Source organism: Condylostylus longicornis, unplaced genomic scaffold (assembly GCF_029603195.1).
Source record: "Condylostylus longicornis isolate FDR11 unplaced genomic scaffold, ASM2960319v2 ptg000044l, whole genome shotgun sequence".
In the NCBI taxonomy this organism is placed as follows: Eukaryota; Metazoa; Arthropoda; class Insecta; order Diptera; family Dolichopodidae; genus Condylostylus; species Condylostylus longicornis.
The window spans coordinates 2,649,847-2,668,571 of NW_026578013.1; the positions used below are offsets into that span (position 1 = coordinate 2,649,847).

An 18,725-nucleotide genomic window follows, 5' to 3' on the forward strand; every position below is an offset into this window, starting at 1 on the left:
AATGTAAAAAAATTTTTCATTTCTAGATTTTTCAAAAATTTTAATTTTTATTTTAATTCAATGAACTTTGTTATTTCCCACTATAGACACAACAACTTTTTGAATTATACTTATAATTTTTTATTTTGTAAAATGTACAAATATCCTATGAAGTTACTTTTAGTTATGAAAATATCCAATTTGCAAATGGCTATAGTCAAAAACCAAAAAGAAACTGGAGATTAAGTTATGAAAACAGAATTGAAATTATAAGATCAAACATAAGTCTTCAAATTTCGGCATAATTTCAAAATAAGATTAAAACAAATTTATACAAAAAAAAAAAGTAAAATATAAAATTAACAACCACTACAATCCTTTAAGAGAATAAATTTGAATTGCTATCTTCTACTACTGAATCACTACTAAGTTATCATAAGTTTGTTCCAAAAGTTTGATATTCAATGGAAATCGTTTTTTTTTTTACAAAATTTCCACCGCTTTTATATCTATACTTTAATTCTGTAAATACTTTAGTCCTCTTGTCTTTCATCTTTAATCTTATTTTATCTCTTATTTGTCTGTTAAATAATATTAAAATAAAATACTTTTGACTTTAAATTACTTTGTTTTAACCAAAAAATTTTGAACTATTGTAACCTCAAAAAAATTTATCTAAAATTGCACACCATTTCATAAAAAAGACCCTCTATATTTATAACATTTTTTATAGATTATGTATACGGTGTTTTAAATGTACGCATAGCTATCTACATTATTTGTTCGGAGTACATAAAATTTAATAGTAAATTTTGTAAAAAAAAAAAAAAAAATACAAAAGTGAAGAAAATTCCCAAATCCCTAGAGAAAATTTAATCTTTAAAAAGTCAGAAAATTTTCATGATAATTTAAGTGCTCTCAGTAGAATATAGAATTAGAAAGAAATTTACCCAGTTATGTAGTTCAACAATGTTAATCACTCTTGCAAAATATTTTATACAATTATGTAAAAAGTCACTTTTTATTTAAAGATAACGTTTAAGCATATTGGTTCATCCATTCTAACATTTTAGCATATATATATATAATTCATAATAGAGCATAATGAACATATATATCTGTGCGAATTTATTAAAGAGAGTTTTCTGTTTTATACAATTACATAAAATGTCAACAAATTTCAGTCTATTTCTTAAAGGCTTTCAGATTTATATGTATACAATGTCCTTGCAATATTTTTATTTATATTTTAAATTCTATATAAAATAAATTTTTTTTTATTCTCTATTTCAAAACTATTGTATAATATACGAGTATGTATATTTATAAAGCATTATTTCTAGTAACAAAATATATAAAAGGATCACAGTAAATGGAACATAATACATTCTTTTCTTTCAAGGTTTACAAATGAATACAATGTATTGAATAGAACGCAGTGTTGCTCTATCTACAATGAATGATAGTGTAAAAGGATATGTTGAATTCAATATTATCATTTTTCTTTCTTTCTTTTTGTTTTGTGAAAAATTCCTCTTTAACATGTTCTAATATCATAAATTTTAATTAAAACATCATCATATGAATAACATTGTAATTATACTTTATGTATATAGAATAAATGAAGAATTGAGGGAGTGAATGTGGACAGAAAAAATATCATATGTAAAAGAAGTCATTAGATTTTTTAAATTATATAATTATTATGTTAGAATATAATTTCGTTCAATATATAAGATATTTATAAGCTTTACAAACTTAAGTAGATGACTGCATTTTAGAAAATGTATATTAAGTCATTTATAATAAAAATGTGGTTGACAACAAGAGGGCAACTCTTCTTGACATATTATAGTTGAAAAATGTAAGGTACAAAAAGAAATTAAATTAAAATATTTATAGATTTTTTTTTTTATAAACAAAAAAATTTGATCAATTTAATATTATAGTGATTAGCTGGAAAACAGGAAAAGAAAACTTGAAGTTTTATCAATTATTTACTGATCAGGCAATATAGAACGAAAGCAAAAATGATTGCGGTGAGTTTAAATGGGAGAAACAACTATCAAATTCGACAATTTAATATTTATTCATGGTCGAGATGTTTAAAGTTCAATTCATAAATTGTTTAAAATTTTCTTAATGGAAGAAAATATTTCGCACATTTGTGAAGAAAATGACATTGGTCAAAATATAGAGTCGCAAATTTGCTCTTATCACTATTACATTTTCATATATAAAGCTTGACTGTAACAAAATAATACAGAAAATTTGTTCATATACTTGTGGAATTGTGTTCGTTATTCTTTCCCAATGTGTGATTTGAGAAAATTTCAGATTAAAAGTAAAAAATTTTTGGGAATATTGATATAAGACCTAAATGATGAATATCGTATGGTTTTAAGGGGTTAAAAATGGCTTTCAATTTGCTTCTTAGTGATCATCGTGTTGACGTGAAGCAGGAGCTCGTCTCTTACTACTATTGCAAACTACTGCTAGTTTACATAGCAAATGAGCATAAAACTATAAATTAGTAAATCAAAATTAAAATAAATGTTTTCTATCTCACAATAAATGTCATTTTTAGTGCTATATGATTTCTCAATATTATGACGAAATATTTATATTTTTAATAATAATATTCCATAGACCCTTTAAACTTGGATATGATATGGAAATATATTATATAAAAAATATTTGTGAAAAATACTTGTCCACTCTCATAATACTTAAATTGTACAAGAAAAACTTCTTACATAGGTACACTTAAACAAAACTATAAATAAAGATAAAATATTTTTATTAAAATGTCCTTTGAAACCATACAAATAAGAATGTGCCAAAATAATTTCATACGTATATTATTAGAGTGTAAGAATATATTCTCAGATTAAATGTCCTTATATATCGTAAAATAAAGTTAAAGATTTTTTTTTTTAATATGAAAATATTAAAATCATTGACTATATAAAAATGCCTATGCCCAAAATAAATGTTATGACCAAAAACAAAATATTTATATTGAAATTTTATACACGTGCGCGTGTGAATGTGAATACTATATGTATATTAAAACCAAAAAGAAATGTAAGAGACAGATTTATTGGATAAATATGGCCTATATTTCAAAAAAAAAAAAAAAAATTTTTATTAAAGAGTAAGTAAACGAAAATTTTTCTTCTTTTCATTTAGAAAGTATTCTAGGAATTTAGGTCAACATTGAATATTGTAAAGGTCAGCTAAGAAACAGAAAAAAATAAAACATAAAAAAATTGGGTTGCGAAAAAAAAAAAATTTCATACAAAAAAAAAATAGCAAAAATCGTTCTATTGAATAAAGGATAATATTAATAATAAGAAGAGAATAAGAATGAAAAAAATTTTTGTTACAGTAATATGATAGCAATCCAAGAAATGGAAATGCAAAATTATTTGGCAATCTTCTTGATTTTTTCAGTATTTAAAAAAACATTAGTGATTTTAAAGAACAGAAAAATCTTGTATTGTTTTGAAGGGAAATATTAGAAAGGTAATTGGTGTCGTAAAGGTAATTTACATGGCAACAGATTTGAGACTTAATTTAAAAAAAACTTTCAAGGCAGTTCACAAAACTGTGAAATGAAAAAGCAATTTCGAATTCTGATATTGGAGATTTATTCAATTATCCTACTTTTGATTTTTGCTAAATTTTTAAATTTAATCAGTCGGCTAACTTGGAACACATTATTAAATCCGAGAAACTATACATGCAATGCCCTGTCTATGCTTATCGAAATATATAAAATTGTAATTATCCAGAAATCCGTATTGCTGTATCTTTCAGTGTCTCACTTGTTTTTACAAAAAATATTGTAAATTTTTAGTGACAGCATTGTTTTGTGTTTTGTAGTTTTGTGTACCGTTACGGTAAAATCAGTTTCTAATAAAGAAGACTTTCTTGCCATACAAAAATTCTGTTTAAAAGAATTTTATGTAAGCATTTTTTTTATTATAAAATTTATATTCTTTTCAAAAATCGAAATTCCGTGTATTGGGGAACGCTATGCTTCGGGAATTTTGTTTGACATTGTTACATTCATTTTAGTTTTGTAGAATAAAATTTAATTTTCGGTAAATTATATTTCCTAAATTTTTTTATCGCGGTTAAAAGTTCGTTTTAAAACACTTCTTACCCAGAAACCGGTTTTACCGGAACGGTATAGATAGGGCATTGCATACATAGTTTCTCGGTAATAAGGGTTATCCTGGTTCACCATAATTCAAATTGTTCAAAAAAGAAGGCTCAAATTTTGGTATGTGCAATTTGGTAATAAAATAGTCTTTGGTTCCAGCTCTTGTCCAGGTTAAACAAATTTAAGATAACGGAGAAAAATGGAAAAACAAAATAGGTGGTACACGATCACCGCACTCACTTTACTAAGTGCACTTGAAAAATATTCCAAAACTACAATTTCAATAAGAAAACTAAAGTCCATTTTGATAATACTATGAAAATAAGAGAACAGAATAAATGTTATGTTATGTCTGCTTTTTGAAAAACACATTATTTTTAAATAATGTACGTATGTAGCCATATTGTATTCAAATTTTCCAAGTTTATTATTGTCAAGTGAAACTACAACAAAATTTATTTAAAATAACTTTATTATATCTCTAATCTCCTATATAAATGACGTTTAATTGAAAAATACCGTTATTTTGTTTATGACATTTGAAATCATAATTTTTATTATATTTGTTATTTATTGTTCATTTGTGCTATAAACATATTTCTTTTTTTTTTTGTACATAAATTACGGGGTACTAAAATAATAAGGGATTAATATTTTTAAATTATGATTTGACCGAGTTTTCTAATTTTTTTGTGTCTCCCCTGAATATGAAAATATAATAATAAATTAGACCTTCAAATGCGATTACGGAAAATATCAAGAACTTTCCAATGAAACCTACTTATTAAGTTAAAAGAAAAAATTTTTTTTCCTAATAAATTTTATTTATTTTTATTTAATAAGCGTTCTAAATTCGATAATTAAATTAAATTTCATTTGATGTCTTGAAATTTTATTACTTTGAAAATATGAAAGATTTTTTTTCAAATTTAAATCGTTATTGAATGTAATTCAATAATTTTTAATAATATAAGAAAATATTGAAAATTGTTATATGTATAAGTATTTTATCATGTTATTTTCATTATATCAGTTTTCATATGGTAATTTCTTAAGGTGAATTCATTTATTTTTTTAATTATTACAATTTAAAGCTGTAATTGATGTTCGAATATTGTAAAATACAAAATATTTATATTCAATTATTTCGAATAAAGCCCATTACTTTGATAATAATTTTTTCTTCTTAACAATATTGGTCTTATGAATTCTTATTAATTTTTTTATTTAAACAAAGTATACGATACAATTTATTCAAAGCACCATTCTACCACAAGATAAATTACCAAATTGTTAAGAATTTTTGTTTTCTACGTCATTCATATAGGGGCCAATTAAATTTTATCGTAAATCATTAACGCGATAATTAAAGATGAAAATCGGTATTCATTATTTTCATTATGGAATTTTATTTGAAATTGAACTTTAATTTATTATTTATTTTATATCTTGGAATCAACATTAGATTTTTCTAAGAAAATATTCGCTATAATACTTAAAATATTCCAAATATTTCAAAATTAATCAAAATAATTTCACTTTGAATCATTTGTCATTAACATATGGTTTCATCTTTAAAATCATCATGGGGTGATAAAAAAAATAAATTTGTAATACCCAAAATGAAAGTAATTTAATCAAATTAAATTTAATTAATAAATTATTGTTAATGTTTTTAAAATATTAAATAAAATTTGAATAATGAAAATTCAAATATTTGAAAAAAAAATTTACTTTAATGGCAAAGTTCTAATTTCAATTGCGAGAAATTTTTTTAAATTCTTGGTAATATTTTAATGTTCAATAAAAACTTTAATAAAATTTTTATTCTTTTGAATCCTTGTATTTAAAGTACTACTCATTTATGTGTTGTATCTTTTTTGAAAGTAATATTTAAATTATAATTTTATTAATTATATTACATGTGCATACAGACGCTATAAATTTCAAAAAAAAAAAAATGGGTATAAAAATAGTAATTTTATGGCAGCGCGGCGCGAGGTTGTTAAATACAAAAAAAAAAAATATTCAATTTAAGAAATTAAAAATTAAAATGAATTTAATATAAAAAAAAAAATTTTAATGTGTATTTATTAAGGTAATTTTGAAAAAGAATCCTCTAAAAATAATCTTAATTTCATGGATCATCATAAAATTTATATAACATACATGTATACAAGCACAATAATAAATATAAATAAACAAGTAAACACAAATACGGAGATTTAAAAAAAAGAATATTATTAATTATTGTGAATTATTCATACTCTTATTATTTCTAAAAATTATTAAATATAAAATTTTAAATTGGTGTTCTATACCAGCACATATTGTAGATCTACAATCTACCAGCACATTTAGGGTTGCCATCATTTTCATTAAATATTTTTTTTTTAGAAATTGTGTTATTAATTGAATTTCTTTGCTTCTGCTTTAGTAAAAGATTTAGCAATTATTTGTCAGTTTTAGTATAAATGGACTCTTAAAAGACAATATTTTAATACCAAAGTATTTCACTACGAAAATTTAAGTTTATTGTTTATTACAATTAATTTCATTCTTGCTCTAACGCAACAGTTGGCAAATAGTTGTGGATTTTGGGAAGATATGTACTATATGAGTATGATTTTGGGGTACTCGATTATCTTAAATTATCTACTTACAAGAAGAAATGACATTTTGAACTAATTTTATTGATTATTTTCTTTTGACAAATGATAAATTTGTATGAGATTTTTTTGTACCTATATACTCGTATCTTGTATGTGATGTCTAACTCAATCTATGATTGAGTTCTTAAAATTTTTTGATTTTCGAAATCGATTATTTTTCTATCTTGCAAACAGAATGATTGGTCGCACTTTTCCGATGGCTGCTCTAACGCATATTACATACGGTAAAATAAAAATAATTGTATATTTCCTAACTGCTGTGGGAATAGTCTGGATTCTATTTACTGACAGCTTTTAAATAATATTTACTTCCAATATATAATCTCCCTATTTTTTGCAGCTTTTGGGCATTAAGCATTTTATTCATTATAAATTGTAGCTACCGCTGTTCAAAGTAATCATAGGAATTTTTGATTTAATTTTTTCAAAAATCTTTTTTACCATTTTTTTTTTTTTGCAAAATAAAATTAAACTAAAATTTTAAATTGACAAAAATCCTTAATCTTAGTCACAAAATTTATTATAGTACTAAATTTTATAATTTTTCAAAAAATAATTTTTCATAATATTTTATGATTTTCATTTATTAATTATAACATATGTCAAAATTTTTTATATAGTTAATAAAACTAAAATATTGTTAAATAATATGATTTTAAAAATAAAAGTAAAAATTACGATTTGAATTTTAGAAAAATTTATTTGTGCGACAATTATTGTAATAAATTCTTATGGGAACAAAATTAAAACGAGAAAATTTAAGAAATTAAAAATTAAAATTTGTGTCGACTTTTAAAATTTGAAATAAGTATCTATAGTGGCTAATTTTGAAATCAACAAAAATGGATGCAGCTGCTGAATTTTACTGGTCAAAAGAACAATAACAATAATAAAAAAAAAACATATCCAATTCTTAAGAAGAATAAATTTTTTTTTTTTTGTGAAATTTTCTTATTTAATTTTTTTGTTTTGCTTTTTTCTACTCAAATTATTTTATGATATTTTAGAATTAGCCAAAACGCAAAAAATATTTTAATTATTGGGAGAAAAACACATAATTTTCCCGTCAAGTAAATTTTTTTCTTATTGTTTTTATTTATTTTTCGCTATCGTACAAGCATAGGTTGTGTGACAGACACTAAAATTTACTTTTGAACCAAAAAACAAAAACAAAAGCAAAATAACAAAAAATCATTACAAAATTTCATTATACGTGAAAAAAAAAATTGAATTTTGTTAGACGTGAAAATTTCATATTAGAAAATTTTTTTAAAAATGGAATTTTCACTGTTTTTTTCCTTGCTTTTTCATAAATATTTACAAAAAAAATAATTTAAATTTAAAAAAAAAATTTTTTTTGTGTTTTTTGAAATTACCACAGAAAGAAAAAAAATATTTAAAAATTTTTTTTTCTTAAATTTTTGTGGTGACATTTTTTGTTATTTTTTTTTTCTTTTTTTTTGCTTGCAATCAAAAATAGCATATGAGGTAGCGAAGGTGTAGAGAAAAATGTTGCGAAACGCACTTTAACGCCTCGCCTCAATACAATTCGATTAGACATCATCATTATTGTCATTTTTTATTTTAGTTGTTTTTTGTTTTTCCTTATATTATTTGTGGATTTTTCTATTTTCTTTAAAAACTATTTTGAAGAATAAAAATTTTTAAATGAAAAATTTTTTAATATTATATTTTAAAAATGAAAAAAAAAAAATTACTTTAACATAAATTTATTGAAATAGCCTTCGATTTTGAAATTTTTAAAATTAAAAAGAAAAAAAATTGTTGTTTTAATTAGGTAGGTATAATTGATTGTTGAAATTTGAGGTTACATAAAATGTTTTAGAAATTTTTCTAGCACAAATTTAAAAAAAATTATTTTTGCTTAATTTTTTTAATTCATTGGTATTTCTAATCATTAATATTAATTTTATAATAGAGGAATAGAGGAGCCTTTTATGTAATTTATGATCACATTCTTATTTTCACTTAAGAGTCGTGCCATAACATTACTGACAAACAGTTAAAATTGAAATTTATTGAATTATCGGTTGATGGCAGTGCACAAGAAGAAAATTTGCAAATAATTTCTAACATTTGCCGTATACATTTAATATTTTTATAAAATTTTTAAAAATTAAATAATAATAATATTGCATTTGAATTTAAAAACTTACCTTTTCTAATTATTTCATCCTCACTTAATTGTTCTGATATTCTATCGGCATCAATTAATTCTGATGATAGATCAGACCTTTCATCATTTGTTTCTAAGGAATTTTTCTGAAGATTAAATTTGTGACATACTTCAAATGCTTGTCCTACAGTCCTAACAATTCTCATTGCTTGTGACTAAAAGAATAAATGAAAAATAATAATTTTGTCATTTTCTAATATTAAAAATTTTTAATTGGAAAATAGTAGATATTATAAAAATAATAGATATTTAACTTTTTACATTTATTTTCTTGTTCTTTTTAAAACTAATTCGATATTCACTGACTTAGCTCTTATAAAAATTCTATAGAATTTCAGAATATTAAATTCAAATACAAGTAAAGCACGATAAAATAATAAGCTTACAATTCATTTTTAAAAAATTAAAAAGAGTAGTTTTTTTACCTCAAGATCTGATTCAGACTCACTATATTGCTTGGTCAGGACACCACGACCGCCACTACTTATATTGCTAGAATTATTTAAGTTTAATTTATTGTTGCTATTCCATCTTCGATCATCAATTTGTTGCTGAAAAGATGGGTAACTTTGTTGTAGTTGCTGTTGTTGTTGTTGCTGTTGTTGTTGCTGTTGTTGTTGCAGTCGTTGTTGCTGAAGTAACAATTGTTGTTGTAACTGTTGCTGATTAATCATATTAATATTGAATTGTGGTATCTGATTATTGTAGATAACATTTTGTTGTTGTTGTTGTTGTTGTAATTGTAATTGTTGTTGCAATTGTTGTTGTAACTGTAATTGTTGCTGTTGTTGTTGCTCTAATTGTTGCTGATATAATATGTCTGGATTTCGTTTTTGAGTTGGAGATGCTGGTGATGTTGAAGCTGGAGAAGATTTTTGTTGCTCCTGTTGTTGTTCCTGCTGCTGTTGCTGTGATTGTGTTGAATATTTTTCTTGTAATTCAGTCTTACGTTGTGATACAATTGGATCACGAAAGGATAATTTTTTTCTGGGGCGATTTGATGATTTTGGAGTACCCATTGCTGATGTTGGTGAAGTACTTGGATTACAAACAACACTACCACCACTACCAGCACTCATTGATGATGTATTTGTCGCACTTGAAGAATGACTACCACTGCTACTACCGCTACCCATACGATCTGGATTAATTTGACTTTTGTTGGATTTCGGACTGCTGGTATTTGCAATAACTGTACTTTTATCAGAAGAATTTTTCATATCACGTGAATAAATTATTTCAGATCGTCGATTAGAAATGTTAATTGGGCTTGTCGTACCCGATGATTTTTCTTTTTGTGCTTTAGTTTGATTATACGATGGTGTATCAAGTGAATTGTGACGATAAAGAATGCCACGTTTTTGTGTTGATGTATTAGTTGGAGAGTTCGTATTTAATTGCGTATTATTGCTATTATTTTGAATATTATCAACCGATTGATGTCTTTTAGATGAATTCACCTTATTATTATCTACATCCGTAGAATTTTTGTTTACAATAGTATTTGAATTTCGCATTTTTGGACTAGTATTATTGCTATTACTATAATTTTTACCATTAACATTTGTCTTTTCTTGACCTGAACTTACAGTATAATCAATATTGCAGCGTTTAATAACTGGTTTCTCCTTACGTATAAAATAAATTGTATTTTCATCTTTAAATAAAATATGTTTTTTCAAATGTTGTCCAATTTTATTTGGCATTACATTTTCAACATTGTATATGTAATTGTCTTCATTATTAGGATCATTGTAAACTTCATATTGTGTGATACTTGTATTATTTCCATTGCTGTTATTTTCATTATTCTCTTCATTTTTAAGGATATTTTCAATGAATGTATCGTCTAAGAAACATGTTTGACGTGATCTTTTATAAATGCTATCAGTATCGGAATCATCATCAATTTGACTCTCTATTTCTTCAATAATTTCATCAATATCTAAACTTTTATTACGTACTAATTTACGTCCTTTACGCTGACTGGCAACTGTATTTTGTTTATGTATTAAATCACTTTTTGGATTTTTACGATTTGAACGATCTGATAAAATTTCACGTATTATATTACTTGAACAGAATAAGCCTTTATGATGAACATGATTATTAGGAGATGTTGGTGTTCCAGTGGTTGCTATAACATCTGTTGTTGAACCTTTTTCCCGTTCAATTGATTTTTTACTACGTTGACGTGGCCACGGTAAAAATTCAAATGCTCTACTTATTGTATTTTTAGGTGAACTTGTTGGTGATCCAATATGAATATTCTTGTGACGCCATACTTCATTTAAACTACGAATTACTTCAACCGGTTTACGGAAATGGCTAAGTGGAGGTGTTCCACCACTGACTGCAATATCAATGGGAACTGGTGATGTTGGTCTTTGTTCTTGACGCATCATTCTTAATTAATTTTAATTTTTTTTTATTTTCTAAATAAAATTATTTTAATTGAAGTTTTGTAACAATTTTAAGTTCTAAAATTTAGTACAAACTTTTAGTACAAAATTTTTCAAAATTTTACAAAACACCATTTGTTTATTTAAATTATTGAATTTATTTTATTTTGAAGTTATTTGCACATATCTAAAAAAATAAAAGTTTTAGAACTAATTTAAATTTTGTTGTTCTTTTTTTGTATTGTTCTAAAAATATACCATCATCTGATAGGATATTGTTTTTGTTATTTTTTCTTTTTTATTTTAGACCAGTATTTTATTGATTTTTTTTATTTTTTTTAAGTTTACCATTTAACCTAATTTCAGGAGGGAAACGAAAATATTCAGGGGGTGTTATACACATCAATTATCTGCTATCTTTTTCTAGCTTATTACAAATATTTTATTATTAAGTTTTAAATATAAAATATATAAATTAAGATTTAAAATTTTTTTTCTTTTTTTGTAAAATAATTTGAGAAATTATGAAAAAATAAAAATTCAGGTTGAAAATCAATGTAGAGAAAGTGGTTTTATTTTTGCAAAATTTAACAGAATAAATCCTATGTGTCACTTCTTAATCACTTTCCCTTCCCACTTCCTCTTTCACTCACAGTGTTTTTTCGGTGTTAGTATAGAAGAATCCAAAAATATATAAATTGTAGTTAGTATTATTTTTGTTTTGGTTGTTCTTAATTTTTTAATGGATTTTTCTAGTTTTTTTGTTTAAAAATTTTGAATTTATTTCTTCTCTTTTAAAATTTAAGCAACAAAAAAATTATTTTTTTTTTTTAAATAAAATTTATCTAAAAATAACCCAAGAGAAAATTATTTTCTTTTTGAATATTACTGTGCAAAATTAAAAAAAAAATTTACACATATACTTAATATACATACATAATAATTTTGTACATACATAGTACTTACAAGTGTACATGTAGTAGAATTAATCTCAATTCCATATAGATTTTATATTTTTATAAATGTATTTGCAATTTGAAAACACTCATAAAATATATTCCCAGACAATAATAGAATATCAATGTCCCGAGAGATGGACATTTTATTATAATTATTGCACATACATATATATATACATACATATACACTAGCACACAAAATAAATTGATTATAATACAGGATGTTACGAAAATTTTTAAATTTAATATTCAATTTATATAATAAGAAAATAAATTTTATGTGTTTCGTAGTAGGAAGTAATCTTTTGCTTTTAAGTGCTTTCAAAATTAATAAATACACAAAAAGTAGAGAAGAGCAATATTCGCGTTATTTAATTGTTGATTCAATTGTTTTGGATTTAATATTTAAAAAATTTGCATTCTCTTTTAAAATAAATAAACATTGAAATTACTTATAACAAAATGAAAATGAAAAAATAATTTTGACAGTAAAATTGTGCAAAATTTAATGTTATTGGTCGCGAATTTTTGTAAGATTTGAAATTATATTTTTAAAGTATTCATATCGTGTTTATAAAACGAATATTTTAAATTTTATTTGTTACATTACTTGTTTCGTTACCATAGTTTATGAAGAATAGAAAAATTGTTTTACAAATTAATTTACTACGATAAAAACCAATTTTTAATAATTCAAGGCAAATTTTATTCTGTAATTTTTTTGCCACTTTAACAGGCAATTCATTCAAACCCATTCGTCGACTTTTATTTCATACGCCGACCTGTTTAATGGCCGAGAGTCCCGAATAGATCACTTTCACCATAATTCTGACACAACAACACTCAGGTCTTTTCTTAAGGTAAGGACCGAATTATAAATTTTTTTTGCAACACTACTTGCAGTTTACTCTTTAAAACCATGTCACCGATTCTCCATAAAATTATTCCTAATAAGGGATTGCGTCATTGTGATATTAATGACTTAGGCTATTCAAAAATCCTGTTGAGATGTGTGGTTGGGACCTGATTCAGTTTTATCGAATACTCTTGCACCAAGTCTTTAGTTTATCTAAAACTATATTTAGAACAGAATTTTTAATACAGGAATAAAAAGAAAAGGATAATACTATTATTGTCATGTTTCTCAATAAATTCGATCTTGCTCACAATAATGACATATTTTGGGCAATAAAACTTTCTCTTAATGAAAAATTAATAACAAATTGTTGGTTTATTGAAAGAGTGTTTACTATTTCATTTTCCCAACTTTACAACAAACCTTTATCGTGTATAACTTATAATTTTCCAGTTTTATTTACTTATACTCATTTATTTATTAACATTTTTTTCTTTTTTAACATTGGCCTCAATTTTACCTCAACTAATAAATTAAATGTTGAAATTATTTTGATATGTAGTTGTTCCATGAGTACTTAACATAAATAACAATAAGAAACTCACGTTTCCTTGTTTTCTTATAATTTTTTTTTATGTTGAACCATTATGTACCATAAAAAATATTATGGGCTTTCCTACCCAATTAATTATTTATAAATGATTAAGAATAAACTTCTATTAAATTTTAAGAAACTTTATTTTCTAAATAATATTATTACTTGAACATAAATTAATGTTGAATGAAAATCAAAATAGAAATTAGTAAAACTAGTTCTTCTTCTTGTTATTAAGTTTTGATAAATTGTACAATTATAAAAGTTTACGAATACATAATGGAAAACCTCAATAAGTCAATAATAAATTAGCAAATAAGAATTAATAATAAAACCCATGAAGTAAGTAATAAACTTTTACAAAACGTGTGAGTATGCAAATATATAATTTATAAAAATATATATTATTATCCTAAACATGTCGATATAGAAATAGAAGAGGATATAGGCAATTTACTCAAAAGCACTTGCTGGTATCGAAAGGGCGATTCTTGGTATCATTTTATTCGGGTAATTTTAATAAGTCTATAATCATTAATTACACTCTTGCAATTTGTGGTGTATATGCGACTTTATGAAAACAAAAAAGGTTTCATAAAAATGTTTAATGAAAAAATTCTGTATATAAGAAAAATTTCCAATTTACTTTTACAAATTTTAACACTTAAAGTCTTAACCATTAAAAATTTTCTTCTCTTATGAAAAAAAAATTTTTCAAAATTCTTTAATTCTGTTTTACAATAATCACCATGAATTGTTTACACAGCTGTTAAACTACATTTTTACAATAATAAAAATAATGTTTCGAAAAATTTTCATTGCGGCGAATTTCTAAATTATCCATACAATTTATTCTAATTATTCAATTAGCCAAAATAAATTCATATTAATAAAAACGAACAAAATGAAAAAAAAAAACATTTTCCTATAAGATTATTTTACTCATTTTCCGATTTGTAATATTATTATTATTATTTTTTTCTTTTGCCTCACTTATAATAATATGCTAATTAGAATTTTATACAAAAGAAGAAGAAAAAAAAAAACATTATAAATATAAATGTAATCAATTTGCGGTTAAATAGCATTTTACGCCGATTATAGTATAAGAGAAAAATGAAATAATCCGAAAATCTTTACATTACATAACAGTATTAGAATTAAAGACGGCCATTAGCAGCCAGATGTTAATTAATAATTTTTGTTGAACAAAATTTGTTTTCTTTTATACACAAAGTAATTTTAATATTAAGAATAGTGAACTTGAGTGAGTACATACATACTTACATTGCGTTTCTATCAAGTCTATACAGAATTTACATTTGAATTATTTTTTTTTTTCACTTTAGAATAATTTGGAATGAAATTTCAACAATAATTTTTAATGTATCGTTACTTTGTGCTGGAAACTTTAATTTCATATACAAAATACTGTACGATATGTAGTAAATGATGTGTAATATTTATATACATACTTATATAGGTTTTTTGATTTCAACTTTTTAATTATATGGTAATCAATTTGAATTTAAAATTTTATTATTAGTAATAAAGTGTTCACAAAATGAATTTTGATTATTGCTTATTTTAAATAAAATTCTTTATTTTATTTGTATATGAGTATAAAATTTAACATTTCACTCATTTTGTATAATAATTATATTGTACAATAATTAAAGAACAAAAACTTAATTAAGAAAATTGTAATTAAAAATTGATTTTCAATAATTTTTCAACTTATAAAATAAGTTATAAAATTAAATTTAGTTTTATAGCTCAAAATATTTTGAAATTGGTTTGGTTTTATGATCTTTTTTTTTTACAATATTTATGTAAAATTTATGTAAAATTAAAAAAAAAATTCAATAGGATACGGGAGCAGTCATTTAAATAAATTAGTATGAGGAAAATTGTATTAGTACAATCTATATATCGTCGGCAGAGTGCTATTTTGACTTAAGACCACTTTCATACATTTTCGAGAATGATCTTTAATTACATGTAATCAGTTTTTCTCTATCTCATTTATTTTCCTAGATACGTAGATGTCGTTTTGGCCCACCTCCACTTATAATTCGATATGATCCATATCCAAAATCGTTGACATATGGGTGAAATTGTCATATATGTAAATGTTTCAAAAAATTTTGAGTTTTATAATGGTACACATATTCTGGTACACATCCATAAAATAATATTTACATAAAAACCAATTACGCAAAAAATACTTCAAATTATTATAAAAATAAAATTAACTATCAACAATGTTCATAAATATAAAAAAAAACAGTGCGGTACTTATTTGACTTTACTTAAAAAATTATTTCAAAATCCTATGCACATGCAGAAATCAGGTAGTTTTACATAATCACCTATCCTTTTAACTTTTTTTTTACTTAACTTGCTATAACTCCCGATCCTTTTTTGAAATTGAATTAAATTTTAAAGTCAAACCCTTAAAACTACCATAAACCTACTGACAAATAAATCCCATCACGCAGTTTTGAATTAAATTATTTCTAAACCTCTAACGTGATTTTCTCGTTTCAAAAATTATGTCGTATGGATGAAAATAGCACTCAGCCGACAATATCTTAAAATTTCTGCTGGGAAATTAAGAAAAAGCAATGGTTTAACAACACTAAAAAAATTTATTCTAACGTTATAAATGGGCCCATATTCTTCATAGTTTAACTTCAAGTATTCAAAGTGTTAAAAATTTTTAACATTAACAAGACAAACAAATTAAATTTAGTTTTAATATTCTGATTAATATAGTCAAATGTCCATTTTTCCATATGACATTTCTATAAATGTTAAAAACAACAAAAACTTATTGTAATTTATCATGTTTGTATGAGAAAATATTTAAATATTTGGAATATACAAAATGTGTAGATGTATGTATACAAGTTTAATAAATAAATACATCATCAACATCAATGACAACTTAAATATGTTTTTTTTTTGTGTATATTTTAAATAACAATAATCAGCAAGTTGGTGCCTTGCAAAATATAATAAAAATGGCCATAGCGAAACAAGACATTATCTTTAAGATATCTGCCCACGGAGTGATGTTCAAGCACGTGAAAAACTTTTGAAACAAATAATTTTTTAATTTTGATTCCATTATTCACATATCATTTAAGTGTACAAGATGAAATACGCGCGGCGTAGACAACACAAAAGTAATCTTTTCAAAAAAAAAAAAAAAATGAAAAATAAAAAGAACCGAAATCGAAAAGAAAATTAGAAGAGACATTTTTCTTTTTCTATTTTATAAATTTTCATAATTTTTATCTACAATCAAAATATTTTTCATCTTCATTGAATTTAGTACAGTCAATTTTATTGTATTGTTCTTGCTTAGAAACAAGTTGATATTAAAAATAATATTTTCCATTGCTTTCACTCTAATATTTTGAAAATAACAAAATTTTTTTAATTATTTATTCTAATTTTTAGAACCGAATAACGTTAGGAATTAGAAAAAAATATTATTTGATTCGAATTAAATTTTATTTTTAATTTAATTAAGATTTTGTAATTTTGTTAAATTTTCTGCACAATATTGTTTAATATCAAAAAAAATAGAAAGGGTAAAGAACAAGAACTAGTTTTAATTTGTTAATAAAAAAAAATATCGAAACCTGAAAACAAAATCCTTCTATTTAATTGTAGAGGGCTTATATATAACTGTTATCCAAGATAGGGTAGTTGCATAGAAAAACTTGAAATGTTTTAAAGTGAAAATTGCTACAGGAGATGCAGTTCTATTTCTAATTCCATAATCGGTTCGAAGAGAATAAATATTTAATATGAAGGCAAAAAGCTGATTTGTCATTCCTCAATTTAATCGAATATTTATATTTTTCATTCAAATTTTTAAATTTTTACAAATAATTAAATAAACCCATTAATTATTATGAAAAAACCGTTCACCAGTTATAAATTTTCATTATAAAATAATTTTCTAATCTGATCATAAATTCTGGAAGATTAATTTAATGATTTTGAATTAGAAAAATTTTCCTTTAGCGCATAAACTATCCAATTTGAAATAAATTATGTATAGTGTTTTCTAAAAATTTAATATTAATCAATTACTCATACTACATATTTTGCTATTTGAATATTTGGTAATAAAATTTATTATAATTGATTTTGAATATAAATAATACGATAAATCAGAATTAATGTCGTCATCAATTGGATTTTTTCATTACAGAATTATGAGTTTATCTTATACAATTATAACAACACGCGTGCGAAAGATAATTCAAATAGCAATGAAATATTTGCCATAACTTACAATAATTTATATGACTCATAAATTTATCAAATACAATAATATCATGCTGTTAAACATTGAATTCGGTTTATTTTTGTGTTTTCTTTCTTGTAATATTGAAAAATATTTAATTATTTGTATTTTATTAGTGCTACAAAATTTACGATAAAAATACGGTCAAAATACGATAAAAATTTTTAATTTAAATAAATACTATTTTACTTCATTTTGACAACCTTTATTAAATATTTTTCAATTTACGTCAAAGATCGTTTTTGAAAAACAATATTTTCTAAATTATTCGGTTTAATGATCGCATTTCATTTTAATTATTTGTTTTTTGTTTTCTCGGTTTCCTTAATAATATTAATAATAATTATATTATTAAATAAAATGTCAAAGGAATAAATATGTACGTGTGTTTATGTAAAAAAGAAAAACAAGAGTAATTTTTACTTGAAGCGTTTTGTTACCTAATGGCGTTAAAATATTTTTTAAAAATATTTTTTTTTAATTAAAAAATGAATTTCATTTTTTTTCTTCTTACTTTGTATGATCTTTTTACGTTTTCACTTTTTTTTTATTTTTGTATTTTCTTGC

At 23.3% G+C, this 18,725-nt stretch overlaps 1 protein-coding gene across 1 annotated transcript in view; it reads right to left on the minus strand.

Moving 5' to 3' along the window:
• The window catches only part of LOC129610473 (putative uncharacterized protein DDB_G0271606), a 32,212-nt gene extending 20,729 nt beyond the window's left edge, over positions 1–11,483 (minus strand). Inside the window, exons 1-2 of the mRNA XM_055523079.1 lie at positions 9,445–11,483; positions 9,000–9,174 (exon numbers count right to left, since the gene is read on the minus strand). Coding sequence (XP_055379054.1) covers positions 9,000–9,174; positions 9,445–11,424 — 2,155 coding nt within the window. The 5' untranslated portion in view covers positions 11,425–11,483. The remainder of the gene's footprint in view (positions 1–8,999; positions 9,175–9,444) is intronic.
• Positions 11,484–18,725: the final 7,242 nt, after the last annotated feature.